The sequence below is a fragment of the Pseudophryne corroboree genome, chromosome 6, assembly GCF_028390025.1.
Source record: "Pseudophryne corroboree isolate aPseCor3 chromosome 6, aPseCor3.hap2, whole genome shotgun sequence".
Classification (NCBI taxonomy): Eukaryota; Metazoa; Chordata; class Amphibia; order Anura; family Myobatrachidae; genus Pseudophryne; species Pseudophryne corroboree.
In genome coordinates, this window is record NC_086449.1 from 698,308,274 (window position 1) to 698,330,867 (window position 22,594).

Sequence of the window (22,594 nt, forward strand, 5' to 3'; positions counted from 1 at the left end):
CCTGCTGCTCAGCCTAGGCTCCGAGCCACACAGGAGGCGTGGAGTGATATTATTGAACGTGCCTTGTGATGTTGATCAACAGACTGGCCAGCCCTACTGTAAATCTGACGAATGATGAATGTAATCCACCAAGAAATGGCCTGTCTGTAGACTGGCCAACCCTTTTTCTGAGAATCGGACGATCCTCTCTCCTCGATTGTTTCTACTTCCCACGGCAGTATTGCTCGCCCTACGTCAGTTATTCAGTTGTTTCTGGCGCGATAACTTGACTTCTCCTTCCCGCATCCTGGGATGGCGAGCAGAAACTGGTGAAAAGTCATGGCAGTGGATTCCCAAATTGCTGTTTGGGTTCTCTAACCAGGACTTTAGATGGGTTTAGTTGTTTTACCCGGCTAAACTCTGACTATGTGGGCGTGATGTGCAAAAAAAAAAAATCAGACAGAGGATAAGGTGCGAGCAGTCTGCAAAAATAATTGAATCGACCCCTTCGAGCTGTGACAGTCTGAAGTCAGAATCGCATTATCCTGATTAATGTGAAACTTGGAGACGTTTTTGACTAAAAAGGAGGGCAGCCCATGTGAGGACACTGGGTTTATTTGCACTTATTATGGGAGCAGCCTTCAGAAAGGCTGTCCATTACAGCTGAGTGTGGTTACCCCAGTGCCCGGTATGGGTCGGGAAACACACAGTAAGGACACAATAGCGAGATACAAAACGCACCTTTATTTTCATACACACTAATTATATAGGAAAAACCGTAACCACACTTTATACATTATTTACAGGTAGCATTAATAACAATTACAGTTAAGATTATATAAGAGAAAGAACTACACAACAGCAAGAAACTCCTGCCCCTACACAGTCACTAGCCACCTCAGGGAATACTTGCGTTTGGCGACTCTTGGCGGATGCTGATTGCTAGAAGGGGCGATGATCTCTGTCTTGCTGATCCCGGCTGCGTGGCCTGTGTGAATCCACTACTCTTGCGAGTAGGGTAACCTGGAAAAGTCACCCAGCTCCTGGGGGGGGGGGACAACAAGCCCTTACACCCATTCATTAAACAGTACATTAATGTGACAGACACATATCAGGCTCAGGGATATATTCCATGATAGGCATAACCTATATACATGGGACTATTTCCCACCACAGGCACACATCTGGTACCTAGCAAAATCACCTTCTTGGATTATTCAGTATAACATCATATTCTTGTCCAACATACAGTCCTGTTATGTCCGCTGCATACAGTAGTATGGGGTATACAGCTCAGATGCGAATATCAGCCGGGTGTTTTAAAGGATAACATACTATTATCTTCGGCATTCTGCCGTTCACTACTGAAGTGCAGGACCAGACCAGGCTGGCCAAAAATACGTGACATGACGCTGGCATGGCTGTGTTCCGTCACAGCCCAATCCTCATGTAAGGCAAGAAATAGATGACTGCTCCCTGTACCACATTGTCCTCAATAAGCCTCACCTCTCCTGTCTAGACTACCTATATGTCTGTAGCCTAATTGATACAGACCCCTGGATTTAGAGCCTGGCTTCATAGGGGAAAAATGAATCCCTTCACTGAAAGCGGAAGTGGGTTAACTTGGCATAGAGCCATCTTCTCCCACTGGTGGCCACTGCGGAGGCATACCCAATACCGGGTTCCCTGTTAGTGACTCCTTGGAGTCTCCAGCTTCGGGAGTGAAGGGCCGGTAGGAGAGGTACAGCTATGGTATCTACAACCTCTGCACTTCTCAGCAATAGATAAAGCTAACACTGCTTAGGTAGTCCTACAAAGTCCACCACACTCCAGGGCATTTACACTAAAGGAAAGTGCTCCCAGCAGTAACGACGTATAGGGTGAAGAAGCTGCAGACAAGTGTAACTATTTACAGTACCTGCACTTCTCCAGCACCCATACAGATATGTCCTCATACATCTTTGCTGGAGTCACGCCAAACAGCCTCTCTTGGCACGCTGAGTCCTGTGAGCCGCTGCTAGTGCTGGGTGTCATTTTTGCCAAAAATGCTTCTTAATCACAACGTGATGTAGCTAGTATGGACCAGGAGACTGTATTGATTAATTTAATATGCAACACTTGTATATCTGTGTGCGACTGAGTTTCTCCGTCTGTATGCTATTTTCTGTTCCAAGTTCCATTGTGCAAACTCAGTTGCACACAGATATACAAGTATGCATCGTGTTGCGACTAAGACACATTTTCGGAAACCGAAGTCCCTTGATGCAAGCAGAGTTGCACGGGACCAGTTATCTCCTTGACACCAAGCATCTCCTGCTGCATGGTGTATTGAGGTTAGATGTATTAGGACACATCTGTATGTTTCTCAGCTTGAGGACTAATAAAAGCAGATGCCTATCGCAACCATTCACATTGTTAATGTTATCTTCTAGTACAGCATACAATATAAAACTGTTTTCATAAAAACAAGATTGTTTGCTCAGGTATGTCTTGGAAATCATGTGATACACCAGCATCACTCAACCTTTGGGCCCAGAGTTAGGGAATGTTATTTATTGGATTTCTTTTTCTACTACTAGAATGCTTGTAGAATCTTCTATCTCCTTCAGCGTTAGCACTTGCTCCTCTCCGAGTTTAATCTGTAACTTTATACACCAGTAAAACCACATGTCATGTACAAACGTATCAGTTGTTCCTCTGACACCACTAAGTCTAAGACCTTTGGGAAGTAACGGTCAACAAAAGAAGGAAGTGAAATGAAGCCTTTTGGAACTCATGACTATTGTGATACACAGAAGGAGTAATAAGGTTTCTTTTTAAAAGTGTTATGTATTATTGATGTCTTTATTATTTTGTTTCTATGTATTTGTATCAGTAACCAGATGATTCTCAATACATACTGAATACCATAACACTTATAAATCAGTGTAATATAAAAAAAATGAGACCTAGAACATATGTACAGTACCCAGGCAGTCTGACTACACTACACTGGTTGCTGTGGGTTACAGCACATGCTTTGCGCCATGTTATCCATTAATCTCGCTGCTCTCGCATGGATTTTCAGATGTCCCAGTGATGCAGACAGGTTTGCTGTGCAATGCATTTCCTTTGTGGGTTCTATTGATTTGATGTCAAGGAAATTTCCTTTAAATAATCTTGGATCCTAATGAAATTGGCAGCTAAATGGTAGCAGTGCTTTCGTGAAGTTTTTTTAGTCTGTTTAAGGCAATATTGGTATTCCACTACAAAGTCTGTTCTCCCTTCCACTTCTAAAGGGCTAACTATTCTATTTTCCCATTGCAGATGGTTCCAGACATTAATACATTTATTGAAAGGGAACATTGGAACTGGTCTCCTCGGGCTGCCTCTGGCTGTGAAGAATGCAGGAATTGTGGTACGAATCATACATTTGAGGTTAAAGGGGCCCGTTCATCAACAAGCCCGATTCCCCATTCATTGGCAGAATCCAACATGTTAGAAATCCTCAACTCCAGAATTCCAACTTCTTGGAATTTGAGTATTTTTTTATTTCTCTGACGTCCTAGTGGATGCTGGGAACTCCGTAAGGACCATGGGGAATAGCGGCTCCGCAGGAGACTGGGCACAACTAAAGAAAGCTTTAGGACTACCTGGTGTGCACTGGCTCCTCCCACTATGACCCTCCTCCAGACCTCAGTTAGAATCTTGTGCCCGGCTGAGCTGGATGCACACTAGGGGCTCTCCTGAGCTCCTAGAAAAGAAAGTATATTTTAGGTTTTTTATTTTCAGTGAGATCTGCTGGCAACAGACTCACTGCTACGAGGGACTAAGGGGAGAAGAAGCGAACCTACCTGACTGGAGATAGTTTGGGCTTCTTAGGCTACTGGACACCATTAGCTCCAGAGGGATCGAACACAGGACCCGACCTCGATCGTTCGGTCCCGGAGCCGCACCGCCGTCCCCCTTACAGAGCCAGGAGCATGAAGATGGTCCTGGAATTCGGCGGCAGAAGACTTCGGTCTTCAACAAGGTAGCGCACAGCACTGCAGCTGTGCGCCATTGCTCCTCATGCACACCTCACACTCCGGTCACTGATGGGTGCAGGGCGCTTGGGAGGGGGGGCGCCCTGAGCAGCAATATGAATACCTTGGCTGGCAAAAAAATCACAATATATAGTCCCAGAGGCTATATATGTGATAAATACCCCTGCCAGAATCCATAAAAAAGCGGGAGAAAGTCAGCCGAAAAAGGGGCGGGGCTATCTCCCTCAGCACACTGGCGCCATTTTCTCTTCACAGTGCAGCTGGAAGACAGTTCCCCAGGCTCTCCCCTGTAGTTTTCAGGCTCAAAGGGTTAAAAAGAGAGGGGGGGGGGGCACTAAATTTAGGCGCAAATCTGTGTACTATAGCAGCTATAAGGGAATAGTGTGAATCCCTGCATTATATAGCGCTCTGGTGTGTGCTGGCATACTCTCTCTCTGTCTCCCCAAAGGACTTTGTGGGGTCCTGTCCTCAGTCAGAGCATTCCCTGTGTGTGTGCGGTGTGTCGGTACGGCTGTGTCGACATGGTTGATGAGGAGGCTTATGTGGAGGCGGAGCAGATGCCGATAAATGTGATGTCGCCCCCTGTGGGGCCGACACCAGAGTGGATGGATAGGTGAAAGGTATTAACCGACAGTGTCAACTCCTTACATAAAAGGCTGGATGACGTAACAGCTGTGGGACAGCCGGCTTCTCAGCCCGCGCCTGCCCAGGCGTCTCAAAGGCCATCAGGGGCTCAAAAACGCCCGCTACCTCAGATGGCAGACACAGATGTCGACACGGAGTCGGACTCCAGTGTCGACGAGGTTGAGACATATACACAATACACTAGGAACATCCGTTGCATGATCTCGGCAATAAAAATAAATGTGTTACACATTTCTGACATTAACCCAGGTGCCACAAAAAAGGGGTTTTATGTTTGGGGAGAAAAAGCAGCCAGTGTTTTGTTCCCCCATCAGATGAGTGAATGAAGTGTGTGAAGAAGCGTGGGTTCCCCCGATAAGAAACTGGTAATTTCTAAAAAGTTACTGATGGCGTACCCTTTCCCGCCAGAGGATAGGTCACGTTGGGAGATATCCCCTAGGGTGGATAAGGCGCTCACACGTTTGTCAAAAAAGGTGGCACTGCCGTCTTAGGATAAGGCCACTTGAAGGAGCCTGCTGATAAAAAGCAGGGGCTATCCTGAAGTCTGTATATACACACTCAGGTACTATACTGAGACCTGCAATTGCCTCAGCATGGATAGTGCTGCTGCAGCGTGGTCTATTACTCTGTCAGGACAGGGATACTATTTGCTAACCATAGAGCATATTAAAGACGTCGTCTTATATATGAGGGATGCACAGAGGGATATTTGCCGACTGGCATCCAAAATTAATGCAATGTCCATTCTGCCAGGAGGGTATTAGGGACCCGGCAGTGGACAGGCGATGCTGACTTTAGAAGGCACATGAAGATTCTGCCTTATAAGGGTGAGGAATTGTTTGGGGATGGTCTCTGGGACCTCGTATCCACAGCAACAGCTGGGAAGGAAAACCTTTACCTCAAGTTTCCTCACAGCCTAAGAAAGCACCGTATTATAAGGTACAGTCCTTTCGGCTTCAGAAAAGCAAGCGGGTCAAAGGCGCTTCCTTTCTGCACAGAGACGAGGGAAAAAGCTGCACCAGACAGTCAGTTCCCAGGATCAAAAATCTTCCCCCGCTTCCTCTGAGTCCACCGCAAGACGCTGGGGCTCCACAGGTGGAGCCAGGTGCGGTGGGGGCGCGTCTCGTAAACTTCAGGGACCAGTGGGCTTGCCCACAGGTGGATCCCTAGGTTCTGCAAGTAGTATCACAGGGATACAAGCTGGAGTTCGAGGCGACTCCCCCTCGCCGTTACCTCAAATCAGCCTTGCCTGCTGCCCTCGAGGAGAGGTAGTACTGGCGGCAATTCACAAGCTGTACTTCCAGCAGGTGATAATCAAGGTACCCCTCCTTCAAAAAGGCCGGGGTTACTATTCCACAATGTTTGTGGTACCGAAACCAGGCGGTTCGGTGAGACCCATTCTAAAATTGAAATCCTTGAACACTTTTATATACGAAGGTTCAAGTTCAAAATGGAATCGCTTAGGGCGGTTATTGCAAGCCTGGACGAAGGGGATTACATGGTATCACTGGACATCAAGGATGCTTACCTGCATGTCCCCATTTACCCTCCTCACCAGGAGTACCTCAAAATTGTGGTACAGGACTGTCATTACCAATTCCAGACGTTGCCGTTGGTCTGTCCCCAGCACCGAGGGTATTTACCAAGGTAATGGCCGAAATGATGATACTCCTTCGAAAAAAGGGAGTTATAATTATTCCGTACTTGGACGATCTCCTTATAAAGGCGAGGTCCAGGGAGCAGTTGTTCGTCGGAGTAGCACTATCTCGGGAAGTGCTACAACAGCACGGCTGGATTCTGAATATTCCAAAGTCGCAGCTGGTTCCTACGACGCGTCTACTGTTCCTGGGTATGGTTCTGGACACAGAACAAGAAAAAAAAAAAAAAAGGATTTCTCCCGGAGGAGAAGGCCAAGGAGTTATCATCTCTAGTCAGAGACCTCCTAATACAAATACAGGTGTCGGTGCATCAATGCACGCGAGTCCTGGGAAAGATGGTAGCTTCTTACGAAGAAATTCCATTCGGCAGGTTCCAGGCAAGGATCTTCCAGTGGGATCTGTTGGACAAGAGGTCCGGGTCGCATCTTCAGATGCATCGGCTGATAACCCTGTCTCCAAGGGCCTGGGTGTCGCTGTTGTGGTGGCTGCAGAGTGCTCATCTTCTAAAGGGCCGCAGATTCGGCATACAGGACTGGGTCCTGGTGACCACGGATGCCAGCCTTCGAGGCTGGGGGGCAGTCACACAGGGAAGAAACTTCCAAGAACTATGGTCAAGTCAGGAGACTTCCCTACACATAAATATTCTGGGACTAAGGGCCATTCACAATGCCCTAAGTCAGGCTAGACCCCTGCTTCAACGCCAGCCGGTGCTGATCCAGTCAGACAACATCACGGCGGTCGCCCATGTAAACCAGCAGGGCGGCACAAGAAGCAGGATGGTGATGGCAGAAGCCACAAGGATTTTCCGAGGGGCGGAAAATCATGTGTTAGCACTGTCAGCAGTGTTCATTCCCGGAGTGGACAACTGGGAAGCAGACTTTCTCAGCAGGCACGACCTCCACCCGGGAGAGTGGGGACTTCATCCAGAAGTCTCCAAAATGATTGTACACCGTTGAGAAAGGCCACAGGTGACGTGATGGCGTCACGCCTCAACAAAACAGCTAAAAAGATATTGCGCCAGGTCAAGGGACCCTCAGGCGATAGCTGTGGACGCTCTGGTAACACCGTGGGTGTACCAGTCGGTGTATGTGTTCCTTCCTTTGCCTCTCATACCCAAGGTATTGAGAATACTAAGAAGGAGAGGAGTAAGAACTATACTCGTGGTTCCGGATTGGCCAAGAAGAGCTTGGTACCCAGAACTTCAAGAAATGATCTCAGAGGACCCATGGCCTCTGCCGCTCAGACAGGACCTGCTGCAGCAGGGGCCCTGCCTGTTCCAAGACTTACCACGGCTGTGTTTGACGGCATGGCGGTTGAACACCGGATCCTAAAGGAAAAAGGCATTCCGGAGGAAGTCATTCCTACGCTGATTAAGGCTAGTCAAGATGTGATCGCAAAATATTATCACCGCATATGGCAAAAATATGGTGCTTGGTGTGAGGCCAGGAAGGCCCCAACGGAGGAATTTCAACTGGGTCGATTTCTGCACTTCCTACAGTCAGGAGTGACTACGGGCCTAAAATTGGGTTACGTTAAGGTCCAGATTTCGGCTCTGTACATTTTCTTCCAAAAAGAACTGGCTTCACTGCCTGAAGTTCAGACTTTTGTTAAGGGAGTGCTGCATATTCAGCCCCCGTTGTGCCTCTAGTGGCACCGTGGGATCTCAACGTGGTGTTGGATTTCCTGAAGTCGCATTGGGTTGAGCCACTTAAATCCCTAGAGCTAAAATACCTCACGTGGAAAGTGGTCATGCGGTTGGCCTTGGCGTCGGCCAGGCGTGTATCAGAATTGGCGGTTTTGTCATGCAAAAGCCCTTATCTGATTTTCATATGGATAGGGCGGAATTGAGGACTCGTTCCCAATTCCTTCCTAAGGTGGTATCAGCTTTTCATGTGAACCAACCTATTGTGGTGCCTGCGGCTACGTGGGACTTGGAGGACTCCAAGTTACTGGACGTAGTCAGGGCCCTGAAAATAGATGTTTCCAGGACGGCTGGAGTCAGGAAAACTGACTCGCTATTTATCCTGTATGCACCCAACAAGCTGGGTGCTCCTGCTTCTAAGCAGACTATTGCTCGCTGGATCTGTAGCACGATTCAACTTGCACATTCTGCGGCTGGACTGCCGCACCCTAAATCTGTAAAAGCCCATTCCACGAGGAAAGTGGGCTCTTCTTGGGCGGCTGCCCGAGGGGTCTCGGCTTTACAACTTTGCCGAGCTGTTACTTGGTCGGGTTCAAACAATTTTGAAAAAGTCTGCAAGTTTGATACCCTGGCTGAGGAGGACCTTGAGTTTGCTCATTCGGTGCTGCAGAGTCATCCGCACTCTCCCGCCCATTTGGGAGCTTTGGTATAATCCCCATGGTCCTTACGGAGTTCCCAGCATCCACTAGGACGTCGGAGAAAATAAGATTTTACTCACCGGTAAATCTATTTCTCGTAGTCCGTAGTGGATGCTGGGCGCCCATCCCAAGTGCGGATTGTCTGCAATACTTGTATATAGTTATTGCCTAACTAAAGGGTTATTGTTATGAGCCATCTGTTAGTGAGGCTCAGTTATATTTCATACTGTTAACTGGGTATAATATCACGAGTTATACGGTGTGATTGGTGTGGTTGGTATGAGTCTTACCCGGGATTCAAAATCCTTCCTTATTGTGTCAGCTCTTCCGGGCACAGTATCCTAACTGAGGTCTGGAGGAGGGTCATAGTGGGAGGAGCCAGTGCACACCAGGTAGTCCTAAAGCTTTCTTTAGTTGTGCCCAGTCTCCTGCGGAGCCGCTATTCCCCATGGTCCTTACGGAGTTCCCAGCATCCACTACGGACTACGAGAAATAGATTTACCGGTGAGTAAAATCTTATTTTTTTTTACACCATCTCACCAGAATGCATAATTGTGCCAAGTGATTGATGTATGGGCCCATAAGTTAAGCGGAGAATAGCTATTTGTTGTGTGTTTTATATACTGACCTCATTAGACCTATTTCTCTTACGTCCTAGAGGATGCTGGAGACTCCAAAATGACCATGGGGTATAGACGGGATCCGCAGGAACTTGGGCACACTAAAAAGACTTTGACTGGGTGTGAACTGGCTCCTCCCTCTGTGCCCCTCCCCCAGACCTCAGTTAGACTTTGTGCCCAGGAGTGACTGGACACACACTAGGAGAGCTCTACTGAGTTTCTCTAGAAAGACTTTTGTTAGGTTTTTTATTTTCAGGGAAACCTGCTGGCTACAGGCTCCCTGCATCGAGGGACTGAGAAGAGAGAAGTCAGACCTACTTCTTCTCAGTTAAATGCTCTGCTTCTTAGGCTACTGGACACCATTAGCTCCAGAGGGTTCGATCACTTGGTTCGCCTAGCTGCTTGTTCCCAGAGCCGCGCCGTCACCCCCCTCACAGAAGACAGAAGCCGGGTGAGTATTAGAAGAACAGAAGACTTCAGACGGCAGAAGACTTCAGACGGCAGAAGACTTCAGACGGCAGAAGACTTCAGTAACGGAGGTACAGCACAGCGGTAGCGCTGCGCTCCATGCTCCCACACACATCACCAACGGCACTAACAGGGTGCAGGGCGCTGGGGGGGAGCGCCCTGGGCAGCAGTTACTGAGGTCTTTGGGACTGGTAAAAGGCATATTCGGTGCCCGAGCACCGTATATAATACCCCCGCCAGTATAAAGAATTCAAATTTGAGCGGGACTGAAGCGCGCTGGGAAGGGGCGGGGCTTAGTCGCACAGCTCACCAGCGCCATTTTCTTCTCTCCACAGCCGCTGCAGAGGACGCTGGCCCGGACCTCCAAGCTCCTCACAAGTTATAGGGAGCAAAACGGGGGGGGGGGGGGGGGGGGGGCACAGATAATTTGGTGCTTTTCTTATTATTACAGCGCAACTGACATATATTATAGTTGTGTGGTATATGGGCGCTGGGGTGTCAGCTGGCATACTCCCTCTGTGTTTCTCTCTCCGGGCTTCCCTGTAGGCTGTCCCCTTTACTTGGCGAGTGTGTGTGTTGGGTGTCGGTACTTCGTGTCGGCATGTCTGAGGCTGAGTGTTCCTCCCCGGAGGAAGTTACTGGGGGCGCAGAAAAGGAGCTGGAAATGGCTCTGTCGGCAAAGCCGACTGCTGATTGGGTTGCTATGTTGAGTACACTTAATGCTAATGTGGCTTTATGTCTAAGAGGCTTGATAAATCTGATTCTCAGACACAAACATGGAGAAAATCCATGGAGGATGCTTTGGCTCAGGTGCAGACCCCCTCAGGGTCACAAAAGAGTTCATTTACCCAGATGGTAGATACAGATGCCGACTCGGATTCCGATGTCGATTTTAATGAGGCTACTTTACACCCACGGGTAGTCAAGAGTATTCAGTACATGATTTTGGCTATTAAAGATGTTTTACATATATCTGACGAACCTGCAGCTCAGGAAACAAGGATTTGCCTCTTTAAAGGGAAAAAACCTGAGGTAAAGTTTCCTCCCTCTCATGAAATGAATACTCTTTGTGAAAAAGCTTGGGAGTCGCCGGACAAGAGGAGGCAGAGTCCCAAGAGAATTTTTATGGCGTATCCTTTCCCAAGGCTCTATCCCATTTGTCCAAGAAGGTGGCGCTTCCGTTTCTTTACACGGCTGCTCTCAAGGATCCGGCGGATCGCAAGCTGGAGATGTCTTTGAAGGCCATTTTCGTTAATACTGGTGCATTGCTCAGACTTGCTGTTGCGTCGGTATGGGTGAGTAGTGCTATTGCTAAATGGGCTGATAATTTAGCTTCTGATATGGATACCCTTGATAAAGATAATATTCTTTTGACTCTTGGTTATATCAAGGACGCTGCAGATTACCTAAAGGATGCGGCGAGAGATGTTGGCCTCTTGGGATCAAGAGCCAATGCCATGGCGGTCTCGGCCAGGAGGGCGCTGTGGATCCATCAATGTAATGCGGATGCCGACTCCAAGAAAAATATGGAAGCTCTCCCCTTCAAAGGTAGTGTCTGGTTTGGTAACGGCCGGCCTGACCTACTGCGGGTAAGTCATCTTTTCTTCCTTATGTTCCCACTCAACAGAAGAAGGGGCCCCATCAACAGATGCAGTCCTTTCGGCCTAATAGATACAAACGAGGTAAAGGCTCGTCCTTCCTCGCTTCAAAGGGTAGAGGAAGAGGAAAGAAGTCGCCTGCAGGATCAGGCACCCAGGACCAAAAGTCCTCCCCCGCCTCTACCAAGTCCACCGCATGACGCTGGGGCTCCCCTGCGGGAGTCCGTGCCGGTGGGGGGCCGTCTCCGGATCTTCAGTCAGGTCTGGGTTCAATCAGGCCTGGATCCTTGGGTCTTAGACATAGTGTCCCAAGGGTACAAGCTGGAGTTTCGGGAGATGCCCCCCCCCCCCCCCCCGCCACTTTTTTATATCGGCCTTGCCAGTTTCTCTTCCAGAAAGAGAAGTAGTAAATGCGGCGATACAAAAGGTGTGTCATCAGAGGGTCATTGTTCCCGTTCCCCCGTCCCAACGGGGGGAAGGGTTCTATTCGAGCCTCTTTGTCGACCGAAGCCGGAAGGTTCGGTCAGACCGATTCTGAACCTAAAATCCCTCAATCTGTATTTGAGAACTTTCAAGTTCAAGATGGAATCTCTTCGAGCTGTGATCTCCAGCCTAGAAGGGGGGATGATTTTATGGCGTCAGTCGACATAAAGGATGCCTACTTACACGTCCCAATTTATCCTGCGCATCAGGCCTTCCTGAGATTCGCGGTGCAGGATTGTCATTACCAATTTAGGACGTTGCCGTTTGGGCTTTCCACGGCCCAGAGGGTTTTCACCAAGATTATGGCAGAAATGATGGTACTCCTTCGCAAGTGAGGGGTCACAATTATCCCGTACTTGGATGATCTCCTGATAAAGGCGAGGTCAAAGGAACAATTGTTACAGAATGTGGACCTCTCCCTGACGGTTCTACAACATCACGGTTGGATTTTAAATCTACCAAAGTCTCAGTTAATTCCGACGACTCTGCTGCCCTTCCTGGGCATGATCCTAGACAAGAAGCTTCAGAGATTGTTTCTTCCGGAGGACAAAGCTCTAGAAATACAGACCATGGTCAAGGAGCTTTTGAGACCGACAAGAGTGTCGATTCATCAATGCACTCGAGTGCTAGGGTAGATGGTGGCGGCTTACGAGGCCATTCCGTTTGGCAGGTTTCATGCCAGGGTGTTTCAGTGGGACCTGCTGGACAAATGGTCTGGGTCTCACCTACACATGCACCGGAAAATAAGTCTATCTTCCAGGGCCAGGATCTCTCTCCTGTGGTGGCTGCAAGGCTCTCACCTCCTAGAGGGACGCCGCTTCGGAATTCAGGACTGGGTCCTGCTGACCAGAGATGCAAGTCTCAGAGGCTGGGGCGCAGTCACGCAGGGAAGAAGTTTCCAGGGAAAATGGTCAAGCCAGGAATCTTCTCTCCACATAAATGTTCTCGAGTTAAGAGCCATTTACAACGGCCTCCTACAAGCGAAGAGTTTTCTTCAGGGTCTCCCTGTCCTGATCCAGTCGGACAACATCACAGCGGTGGCGTATGTAAACCGCCAAGGCGGAGCAAGGAGCAGGGCGGCAATAGCGGAAGCCACAAGAATTCTCCGCTGGGCGGAACAGCACATGAGCGCTCTGTCAGCAGTCTTCCTCCCGGGCGTGGACAACTGGGAAGCAGACTTTCTCAGCAGACACGATCTCCATCCAGGAGAGTGGGCTCTTCATCAAGAAGTATTTGTAGAAGTGATAAGGCGTTGGGGTACTCCTCTGATAGACATGATGGCGTCTCGCCTCAACAAGAAACTTCCGAAGTATTGTTCCAGGTCAAGGGACCCCCAAGCCTGTGCGGTGGACGCCCTGGTAACTCCGTAGGTGTTTCAGTCGGTGTATGTTTTCCCTCCGCTTCCTCTCATTCCAAAGGCGCTGAGGATCGTAAGACGAACAAGGGTTCAGGCAATACTCGTCGCTCCAGATTGGCCACGGAGGGCCTGGTATCCGGATCTTCAGGAATTACTAGTGGAAGATCCCTGGCCGCTTCCTCTAAGAGAGGACCTGTTACTGCAGGGGCCCTGCCTGTTTCCGGACTTACCGCGGCTGCTTTTGACGGCGTGGAAGTTGAACACCAGATTTTAGCTCGGAAGGGTATTCCTGGGGAAGTCATCCCCACTCTCCTTAAGGCTAGGAAGGAGGTCACGGCGAAACATTATCACCGTATTTGGAGAAAATATGTGTAGTGGTGTGAATCCAAAGCAGCTCCTGCGGATGAGTTTCACTTGGGTCGTTTCCTCCATTTTTTGCAGGCAGGCGTGGATGCAGGCCTGAAATTGGGTTCCATCAAAGTGCAGATTTCGGCCTTATCTATTTTCTTTCAAAAGGAATTGGCCGTCCTTCCTGATGTTCAGACTTTCGTGAAGGGAGTGCTGCATATCCATCCTCCATTTGTGCCACCCGTGGCGCCGTGGGATCTGGAAGTGGTGTTGCAGTTTCTTATGTCTCACTGGTTTGAGCCTTTGCGTAAGGTTGAGTTAAAGTTTCTCACTTGGAAAGTGGTCATGCTTTTGGCTCTCGCGTCTGCCAGGCGAGTGTCTGAGTTGGCGGCCTTGTCTCACAAGAGCCCATATTTGATTTTCCATTCGGATAGAGCGGAATTGAGGACTCGTCAACAATTTCTGCCAAAGGTGGTTTCTTCGTTTCACATTAACCAACCTATTGTGGTGCCTGTGGCTACGGATGCTGTGACGGTCCCAAAATCTCTTGATGTTGTAAGAGCATTGAAAATTTACGTCGCCAGGACGGCTCTTACTAGGAAGACAGAGGCTCTGTTTGTTCTGTATGCTTCCAACAAGATTGGAAATCCTGCTTCTAAGCAAACTATTGCACGCTGGATTTGTACTGCGATTCAGCAAGCTCATTCTTCGGCTGGGCTACCGTTGCCGAAGTCAGTAAAGGCCCATTCTACAAGGAAAGTGTGCTCATCTTGGGCGGCTGCCCGAGGGGTCTCAGCACTTCAACTTTGCCGAGCAGCTACGTGGTCGGGTTCAAACACTTTTGCTAAGTTCTACAAGTTTGATACCCTGGCTGATGAGGACCTCATGTTTGCTCAATCGGTGCTGCAGAGTCGTCCGCACTCTCCCGCCCGGTCTGGAGCTTTGGTATAGACCCCATGGTCCTTTGGGAGTCCCCAGCATCCTCTAGGACGTAAGAGAAAATAGGATTTTAATACCTACCGGTAAATACTTTTCTCCTAGTCCGTAGAGGATGCTGGGCGCCCATCTCAGTGCGGACTGTTTCTTGCAGTTAGGTTGCTACTGGTTATTTTCGGTTACACGTGGTTTGTGTATCAGTTATGTTCAGCTTGTTGCTGTTGTTGTTAGTTCATACTGTTATCTGGTTTCATGCTACTCCAGTTGTACGGTATGTTTGTGGTGTGGGCTGGTATGTTTCTCGCCCTTAGTTTAACAAAAATCCTTTCCTCGAAATGTCCGTCTTCCCTGAGCACAGTTCCTATAACTGAGGTCTGGGGGAGGGGCATAGAGGGAAGAGCCAGTTCACACCCAGTCAAAGTCTTTTTAGTGTGCCCAAGCTCCTGCGGATCCCGTCTATACCCCATGGTTCTTTTGGAGTCCCCAGCATCCTCTATGGACTAGGAGAAAAGGATTTACCGGTAGGTATTAAAATCCTATTTTCTGTGCCCCAGAATGCCTGCAGCGGCGCCATAGCTGTTGCCACTCCTGGGTGTCCACGACATCCACGGAGTGGGAATAGAACCTGCAAGGGTCTTCATTGCGCTCGCCCCCATGCCGGCATTCTGACGGTCGGGATCCCGGTGTCGGTATTCTGACCGCCGGGATCCCGAGCGTCGGGATCCCGTACCCAACCCCTCCATTCTGTCCTCAACCAAACCCATGAAATCCAGCTTGAAAGTCGCCTTATGCTGTGATCACCATTATAAAAATGTGTTCTAGTATTTTACAACCATAATACTAGAATGTAGTATGTTCAGCGGCTTATTGGGATACTTTTTGCCACTCCCTACTTATGGAATTCTCTACCTAGCACCCACAGTCTCTGAAAAGTACAGTGTTTAAAATAAATAAATAATAATAATAAAAAAATGACTTCAAATTACTGTTAGTTCTATTTTTTGAAAACCTAGACACTTTCCTTTTTGTCATGCTGCTGTGAATGTCTTCGTAATGAAGTGCAGTGAAATTACCATGGTAACTAGAGTCACAACGTTCTGTAGTGAGCAGAGAGGCTTTGGGATGTTCATCTTCTTTGCTCTCCACCCTTTTCTCTGCTATCCCATTAATAACATGCATAAAGGTCCATATCTACAGTAAAGTGGGTGGGAGCATGATGATGAGTCAGAGTGCCACCTACCTCACCGTTACCCCTGGGCTGTTCAGGACCCATGTTGGCAACTAACACAAACGCACACATATCTGTGGGCAGAAATTATTATTCTTCATGAAAAGACAAACCCATACTAATGGCTTCAGCAAACCACAACCAGAAATGTCCATATTTAAATGTATCTGTGTTCTAGGTTGATGCATCTGCTCTGCAAATGTTTTGTGTCTCCGCAATGCTGACTCAGAGATGCTGCTATTACAGAGTACAAAGTATCTTCTTTCATTTATTAAGAGGCTTCTTATTAGGGTGACTGCAGAAGCAGAGAGCTTTTTATGTTTTGTTTGTGCTCCATGCTGCTTTGATGAAAATTACCCCCATCATCTTTTCATTTCTGGACATAATGCACTCGGTCAGCTTTTTCATCATCAAAAAAAGTGTTCCAGTTTTGTGTTTTATTGTTGTATTGCAGTTAGGCAATCCAGGCCCCAAACAAAAATTATATAGCGCTAATTAGACACGATTAGATATTATGTACAATTTTCCTGCTTCCATCGCTGGGGAATATTTGTCTACAAAGCAAATGTGCAATAAACCGTACCAGCCAATGATCTTTTAGCAATAGAATCTGAGTTAACCCATTGCCTGCCATTGCACCTGCTTTAGGGCCTCTCCCACACTTCGAAGGACAAGACTTTGGCGTCTACGTTGTCTGGCATCAGATGTCACTGTGATAGTTAAAAAAATAAAAATAAAAAATGTTTTAACAAAAACAGACATACAAATAATACAGTGTATACAGTATGTTTATGTGTTTATTTACAAATTCATTTAGTGGCGCAAAATAAAAACCTAACTTTCCATTCAGCACACCTATCTTAGTTACCCCTGTAAACCATAGGAGTCACAGATTTAAATAAATGGTATATTTTGTCAGTTACTGTCATTTTGTGAGCTTTTTTACTTACTCAACCTGTAAAAGGTTTGTTTATCCCATATCCAAATATTCCGAAATACGGAATATTCCGAAATATGGACTTTTTTGAGTGAGAGTGAAATAGTGAAACCATTGTTTTTTGATGGCTCACTGTACACACACTTTGTTTAATACACAAAGTTATTAAAAATATTGAATTAAATGACCTTCAGGCTGTGTGTATAAGGTGTATATGGAACATAAATGAATTGTGTGAATGTACACACACTTTGTTTAATGTACAAAGTTATAAAAAATATTTGCTAAAATGACCTTCAGGCTGTGTGTATAAGGTGTATATGTAACATAAATGCATTCTGTGCTTAGATTTAGGTCCCATCGCCATGATATCTCTTAATGGTATGCAATTATTCCAAAATACGGAAAAATCCGATATCCAAAATACCTCTGGTCCCAAGCATTTTGGATAAGGGATACTCAACCTGTACTGGTTCAATTTAATATCTGTAAATTTAATATCATTGTTTAAAGTTTTTTATTTAATGTCCGGAATCCCCACCTCGCTCTGCAATCACTAAGGAACCGGGAGCAGCGCTAGAGTATTGATTCATTGTGAAAAAACTTTATAACAAAATGGCAACAATGAATGATGGGAGGGAGAGAGCGAAAAATAGAGCCATGAGGAAGGTCTGAGTATCACAAGATTGACAATATCCGGGGAAAGTGTCTATACTACAGATATAGGGGTATATTCAATTCAAACCAGATCCATTCCGACATGAATTTGTCAGAATGGATCCAACAGAACCTATTCAATGCGGCCAAATCCGATAGGATTTGGCCATTCCTGACATCTCAATCCGACTTAAAAAAAAGTTTGGATTGAGATGAGGGTGCAGAGGGAGAGTGGGGGGTGGGGGGGGGGGGTGGGGCGGTGAGCAGCAGGGAGACGGCGGTGAGAAAGGACCTCACTTGCTGGAACCGGGTGGACGCTGCCGTGAACGTCCTCCTGCTATGCTGTGTTGTAGCCGATGCTCACTGCCGTCTCCCCGCTGTCTCCCCCCTTCTCACTGCCGTCTCACCGCCGTCTCCTCCTCTCAGGTCCCTCCTCTTAATCCAACTTTTTTTAAAAGTTGGTTTGAAATGGTCGAAAAGAGGGCCAAAACCTGTCGGATTTGGCCCTGTTTCCGACAGAAGCACGCGGATCGGCGGCTATTCCGCTGATCCACATGCTTTCCGACAAGTTGAATTCCCCGACTTGACGGATAATTTGGGGGTTTATTGAATAGGTCGGAACCCCTTCTGACCTAAAAAAGTCGAAAACTGCCGTCTTTCCGACAGACTGCAGCTTTTGACTTCAATTAAATATACTCCATAGCAAGTTAGTAGTAAAGTAGGCATATCAGAAAATCACTGACCCTAACAATTGTTTAATGGTAGTGTTTAAGGATTCTTTGTACAGTCCTCATTTGCAGTTTTTTATTAACATCATTTCGGCTTCACTATCTGAAGCAGCAGCTCTTCTGTCCAGGTATAGCGTATTCAATAGTTCTACCTTAAGTGACCCAAGTCTGCGGGAGATTGGGTGTGTCCACAGGCTGTTTTCTATTCTATGACAAGGTGACTATCCCCATTAGAGTAAAGCAGTGATTCTCAAATTCAGTCCTCAGAACCCCAAACAGCTTACGTTTTCCACATCACCTAGCAGGTGTATTCATTACTCACGGATACAAATTAAAGATTCACAGGTGGAACTAATTATTTCACTTGGAATTCTGAGCGGTTATGTGGAAAACATGAAATGTTTGGGGTCCTGAGGATTGAGTTTCAGAACCTATGTTAGAGGCAGGTTTTAAGTCCAATGGTCCAAATATATTCATGCTTGGCCACAGGTTAATTAGCACCTCAGTCAATTTGATTTACAGAGATGTCCAGACTCATCTATGCGGGTTTTCATCTACTGCGGTGTGTACACACATGGCAGTGATTACCTGCGCCAGGCTATAATCGCACCCACATTTTCTAATGCATTGCTTATAGCCGTGGTTGCGAATACACGCATGCCCTGCTTAAAGGCATGTTGTTTTGCGATGCGTTAAGCTGACCGAGGACACATCTGTAACCATCTGTGCTAAGCCATGGATATGCTTAAAAACTGGACTGTTTGGGTGCTTTGAGGACCGTGTTTGGTAACCTCTGATCTACAGAATAGGGAATAAAGACTTCACCAAGTTATCCAAAGACCAGATTTCCAAAATTGCCAAGTAGAGGCCCCTGGTTGGTCTGTGTGAGACTTGTTATTAAAATCAACACCCTTACCACAACATTTGCTGATCTTAGCTCCATAGGCTGCAGTCTGCTTGGGTGTTTCAACATTTTGGGCATACCCTTGACTCCACTTCAGTGATATGTTTTCATTGAACTTGTTATTTAATATCTTTATGTGTATCTCCTGTAGTGTCGTAAAATGCAATAACTTCACAATACTTTTATAGCATGAATACCTCCGGTATTGGTTATTGATATAACATGTGATAATTTGTCTCTTTTGCAGTTGGGTCCTCTGAGTCTGGTTGCTATGGGGATTATTGCTGTGCATTGCATGGACCTCTTGATAAAGTGTGCCAATCACATCTGTCAGAGGTAAGAACTGCATCTGTTGCTTTCTATAATCTTGTAGCAAAAGAAAGAAAAGGAACCTCTGGCGCTACTAGATGATGTGATATAAATAAGTACAGTGTTATTTTGTATGTATATAAAATTTATGTAATTTATTCTAAACAAAATATATGGATAAGCATTAAAAATCAACAATTCTATACAAGGTTTGTAGTTTGTAAAACACCTTATCGCAGCCTGCTACAGGTACAAGCGATTATAAATGTTTCATGGTAGGTACAGATAAATATCAATATAAATATAAATACATTTGAAATGCAGTGGTTTTAGAATGAGGTGTAAATAGGTTGTATATAAATAATTAATCTGAGATTAGTCCTACAAAATACTGGTATTATGTACAAAAAAACCTTATAACAGTTTGTTAAAAAATGCAAATGGTTATAATTGGTTCAGTAAAAGTGCAGATAAATACATTTGAAACCCAGTGGTTTGTAATGGATTGTGTATAGATTAATTAATGGTCTCTGAGATTAGTCCTCTTATTTGTGTTTTTTCCTGTGCATGCACGGAGTCCGTTTGTGTGAGAGAGCGCGTTCTCTCTCCGTTCCTAAAAACTGTCCTCTGTCAGTTTTTGTCCCGGGTCCGTGTGTATGTTATGTCTTTATAGGTCTCTTGTAAAATTAAACTTACATATCTTCGTCCCCTACGGGACTGATGATCTCTTCCTCGGGTGGTGGTGGGTTGTCGGCGTCTCTCTCCCCGGAGCCGCGGTGTGGCTGCAGGCGCCTGCAGTGCTTATCCTCGTGGAACTTGTGGCCGGCGTCTTCCAGAGGAACAGGATCTCCGGATCTGAGGCGGGTTGAGGGGGCGTGGTCCGGGGAGAGAGACGTCGACAACCCACCACCGCCCGAGGAAGAGATCATCAGTCCCGTAGGGGACGAAGATATGCAAGTTTAATTTTACAAACAGCCGCTGGGCCTAGAGACCTTTAAAGACATACACACGGACCCGGGACAAAAACTGACCGAGGACAGTTTTTAGGAACGGAGAGAGAACGCGCTCTCTCACACAAACGGACTCCGTGCATGCACAGGAAAAACCACAAATAAGAGGACTAATCTCAGAGACCATTAATTAATCTATACACAATCCATTACAAACCACTGGGTTTCAAATGTATTTATCTGCACTTTTATTGAACCAATTATAACCATTTGCATTTTTTAACAAACTGTTATAAGGTTTTTTGTACATAATACCAGTATTTTGTAGGACTAATCTCAGAGATTAATTATTTATATACAACCTATTTACACCTCATTCAAAAACCACTGCGTTTCAAATGTATTTATATTTATATTAGAGATGCGCGGGTTCAGTTCATCAACATCCAAACCCCCCCGAACTTCACGTGTTTTACACAGTTCCGAGGCAGCCTCGGATCTTCCCACCTTGCTCGGTTAACCCAAACGAGGCCGAACGTCATCATCCCGCTGTCGGATTCTCGCGAGATCCGTATTCCATATAAAGAACCGCGCGTCGCCGCCATTTTCACTCGTGCATTGTAGATTGAGCGGAGAGGACGTGGCTACGTTCTCTGCCTGAAAAGCTCAATATCTGTGCTCAGTGTGCTGCATTGTGGTGACCAGTATATTATAGTAGTACAGTACAGTAGGCCATTGCTGTATCTTGCAGCTCCGTGTCAGACTCAGTTCTAGTATCCTGATTAGTGCTCAATATCTGCTGCATTGTTGTGACCAGTATATAGTAAGTAGTACAGTGCTGCATTGTGGTGACCACCAGTATATAGTAGTACAGTAGGCCATTGCGGTTTCTTGCTGCTCTGTCACTTCTAGTATCCTATTCATTGCTCAATATCTGCTGCATTGTTGTGACCAGTATATAGTAGTACAGTGCAGCATTGTGGTGACCACCAGTATATAGTAGTACAGTAGGCCATTGCTGTTTCTTGCTGCTCTGTCACTTCTAGTATCCTATTCATTGCTCAATATCTGCTGCATTGTTGTGACCAGTATATAGTAGTACAGTGCAGCATTGTGGTGACCACCAGTATATAGTAGTACAGTACAGTAGGCCATTGCTGTATCTTGCAGCTCTGTGTAACTTCTAGTATCCATATCTGTACTGCATTGTTGTGACCAGTATATAGTAGTACAGTGCAGCATTGTGGTGACACCAGTATATAGTAGTACAGTACAGTAGGCCATTGCTGTTTCTTGCTGCTCTGTGTCACTTTTAGTATCCTAATCATTGCTCAATATCTGCTGCATTGTTGTGACCAGTATATAGTAGTACAGTGCAGCATTGTGGTGACCACCAGTATATAGTAGTACAGTACAGTAGGCCATTGCTATTGATATATTACTGGCATATAATTCCACACATTAAAAAATGGAGAGCAAAAATGTGGAGGGTAAAATAGGGAAAGATCAAGATCTACTTCCACCTAGTGCTGAAGCTGCTGACACTAGTCATGGCAGAGACGATTCAATGCCATCAACGTCCTCTGCCAAGGTCGATGCCCAATGTCATAGTAGAGAGCATGTAAAATCCAAAAAACAAAAGTTCAGTAAAATGACCCAAAAATCTAAATTAAAAGCGTCTGAGGAGAAGCGTAAACTTGCCAATATTCCATTTACAACACGGAGTGGCAAGAAATGGCTGAGGCCCTGGCCTATGTTCATGGCTAGTGGTTCAGCTTCACATGAGGATGGAAGCACCCCTCCTCCCGCTAGAAAAATGAAAAGAGTTAAGCTGGCAAAAGCACAGCAAAGAACTGTGCGTTCTTCTAAATCACAAATCCCCAAGGAGAGTCCAATTGTGTTGGTTGCGATGCCAGACCTTCCCAACACTGGACGGGAAGAGGTGGCTCCTTCCACCATTTGCACGCCCCCTGTAATTGCTGGAAGGAGCACCCACAGTCCAGTTCCTGATATTCAAATTGAAGATGTCACTGTTGAAGTACACCAGGATGAGGATATGAGTGTTGCTGGCGCTGAGGAGGAAATTGACAAGGTGGATTCTGATGGAGAGGAGGTTTGTTTAAGTCAGGCACCCAGGGAGTCCGTGGGATGAATAAGGCCATTGACATGCCTTGTCAAAATACAAAAAAAATCACCTCTTCGGTGTGGAATTATTTCAACAGAAATGCGGACAACTGCTGTCAAGCCATGTGTTGACTTTGTCAAGCTGTATTAAGTAGGGGTAAGGACGTTAACCACCTAGGAACATCCTCCCTTATACGTCACCTGGAGCGCATTCATCAGAAGTCATTGACAAGTTCAAAAACTTTGGGTGACAGCGGAAGTAGTCCACTGACAACTAAATCTCTTCTTCCTCTTGTCCCC

At 46.5% G+C, this 22,594-nt stretch overlaps 1 protein-coding gene across 2 annotated transcripts in view; it reads left to right on the top strand.

Annotated features, from left to right (window-relative positions):
• LOC134933262 (proton-coupled amino acid transporter 1-like) overlaps positions 1–22,594 on the top strand; it is a 155,015-nt gene that overhangs the window by 13,082 nt on the left and 119,339 nt on the right. For both annotated transcript variants that reach the window (XM_063928330.1, XM_063928329.1), the window contains exons 3-4: positions 3,286–3,376; positions 19,159–19,247. In XM_063928330.1, coding sequence (XP_063784400.1) covers positions 3,286–3,376; positions 19,159–19,247 — 180 coding nt within the window. The remainder of the gene's footprint in view (positions 1–3,285; positions 3,377–19,158; positions 19,248–22,594) is intronic.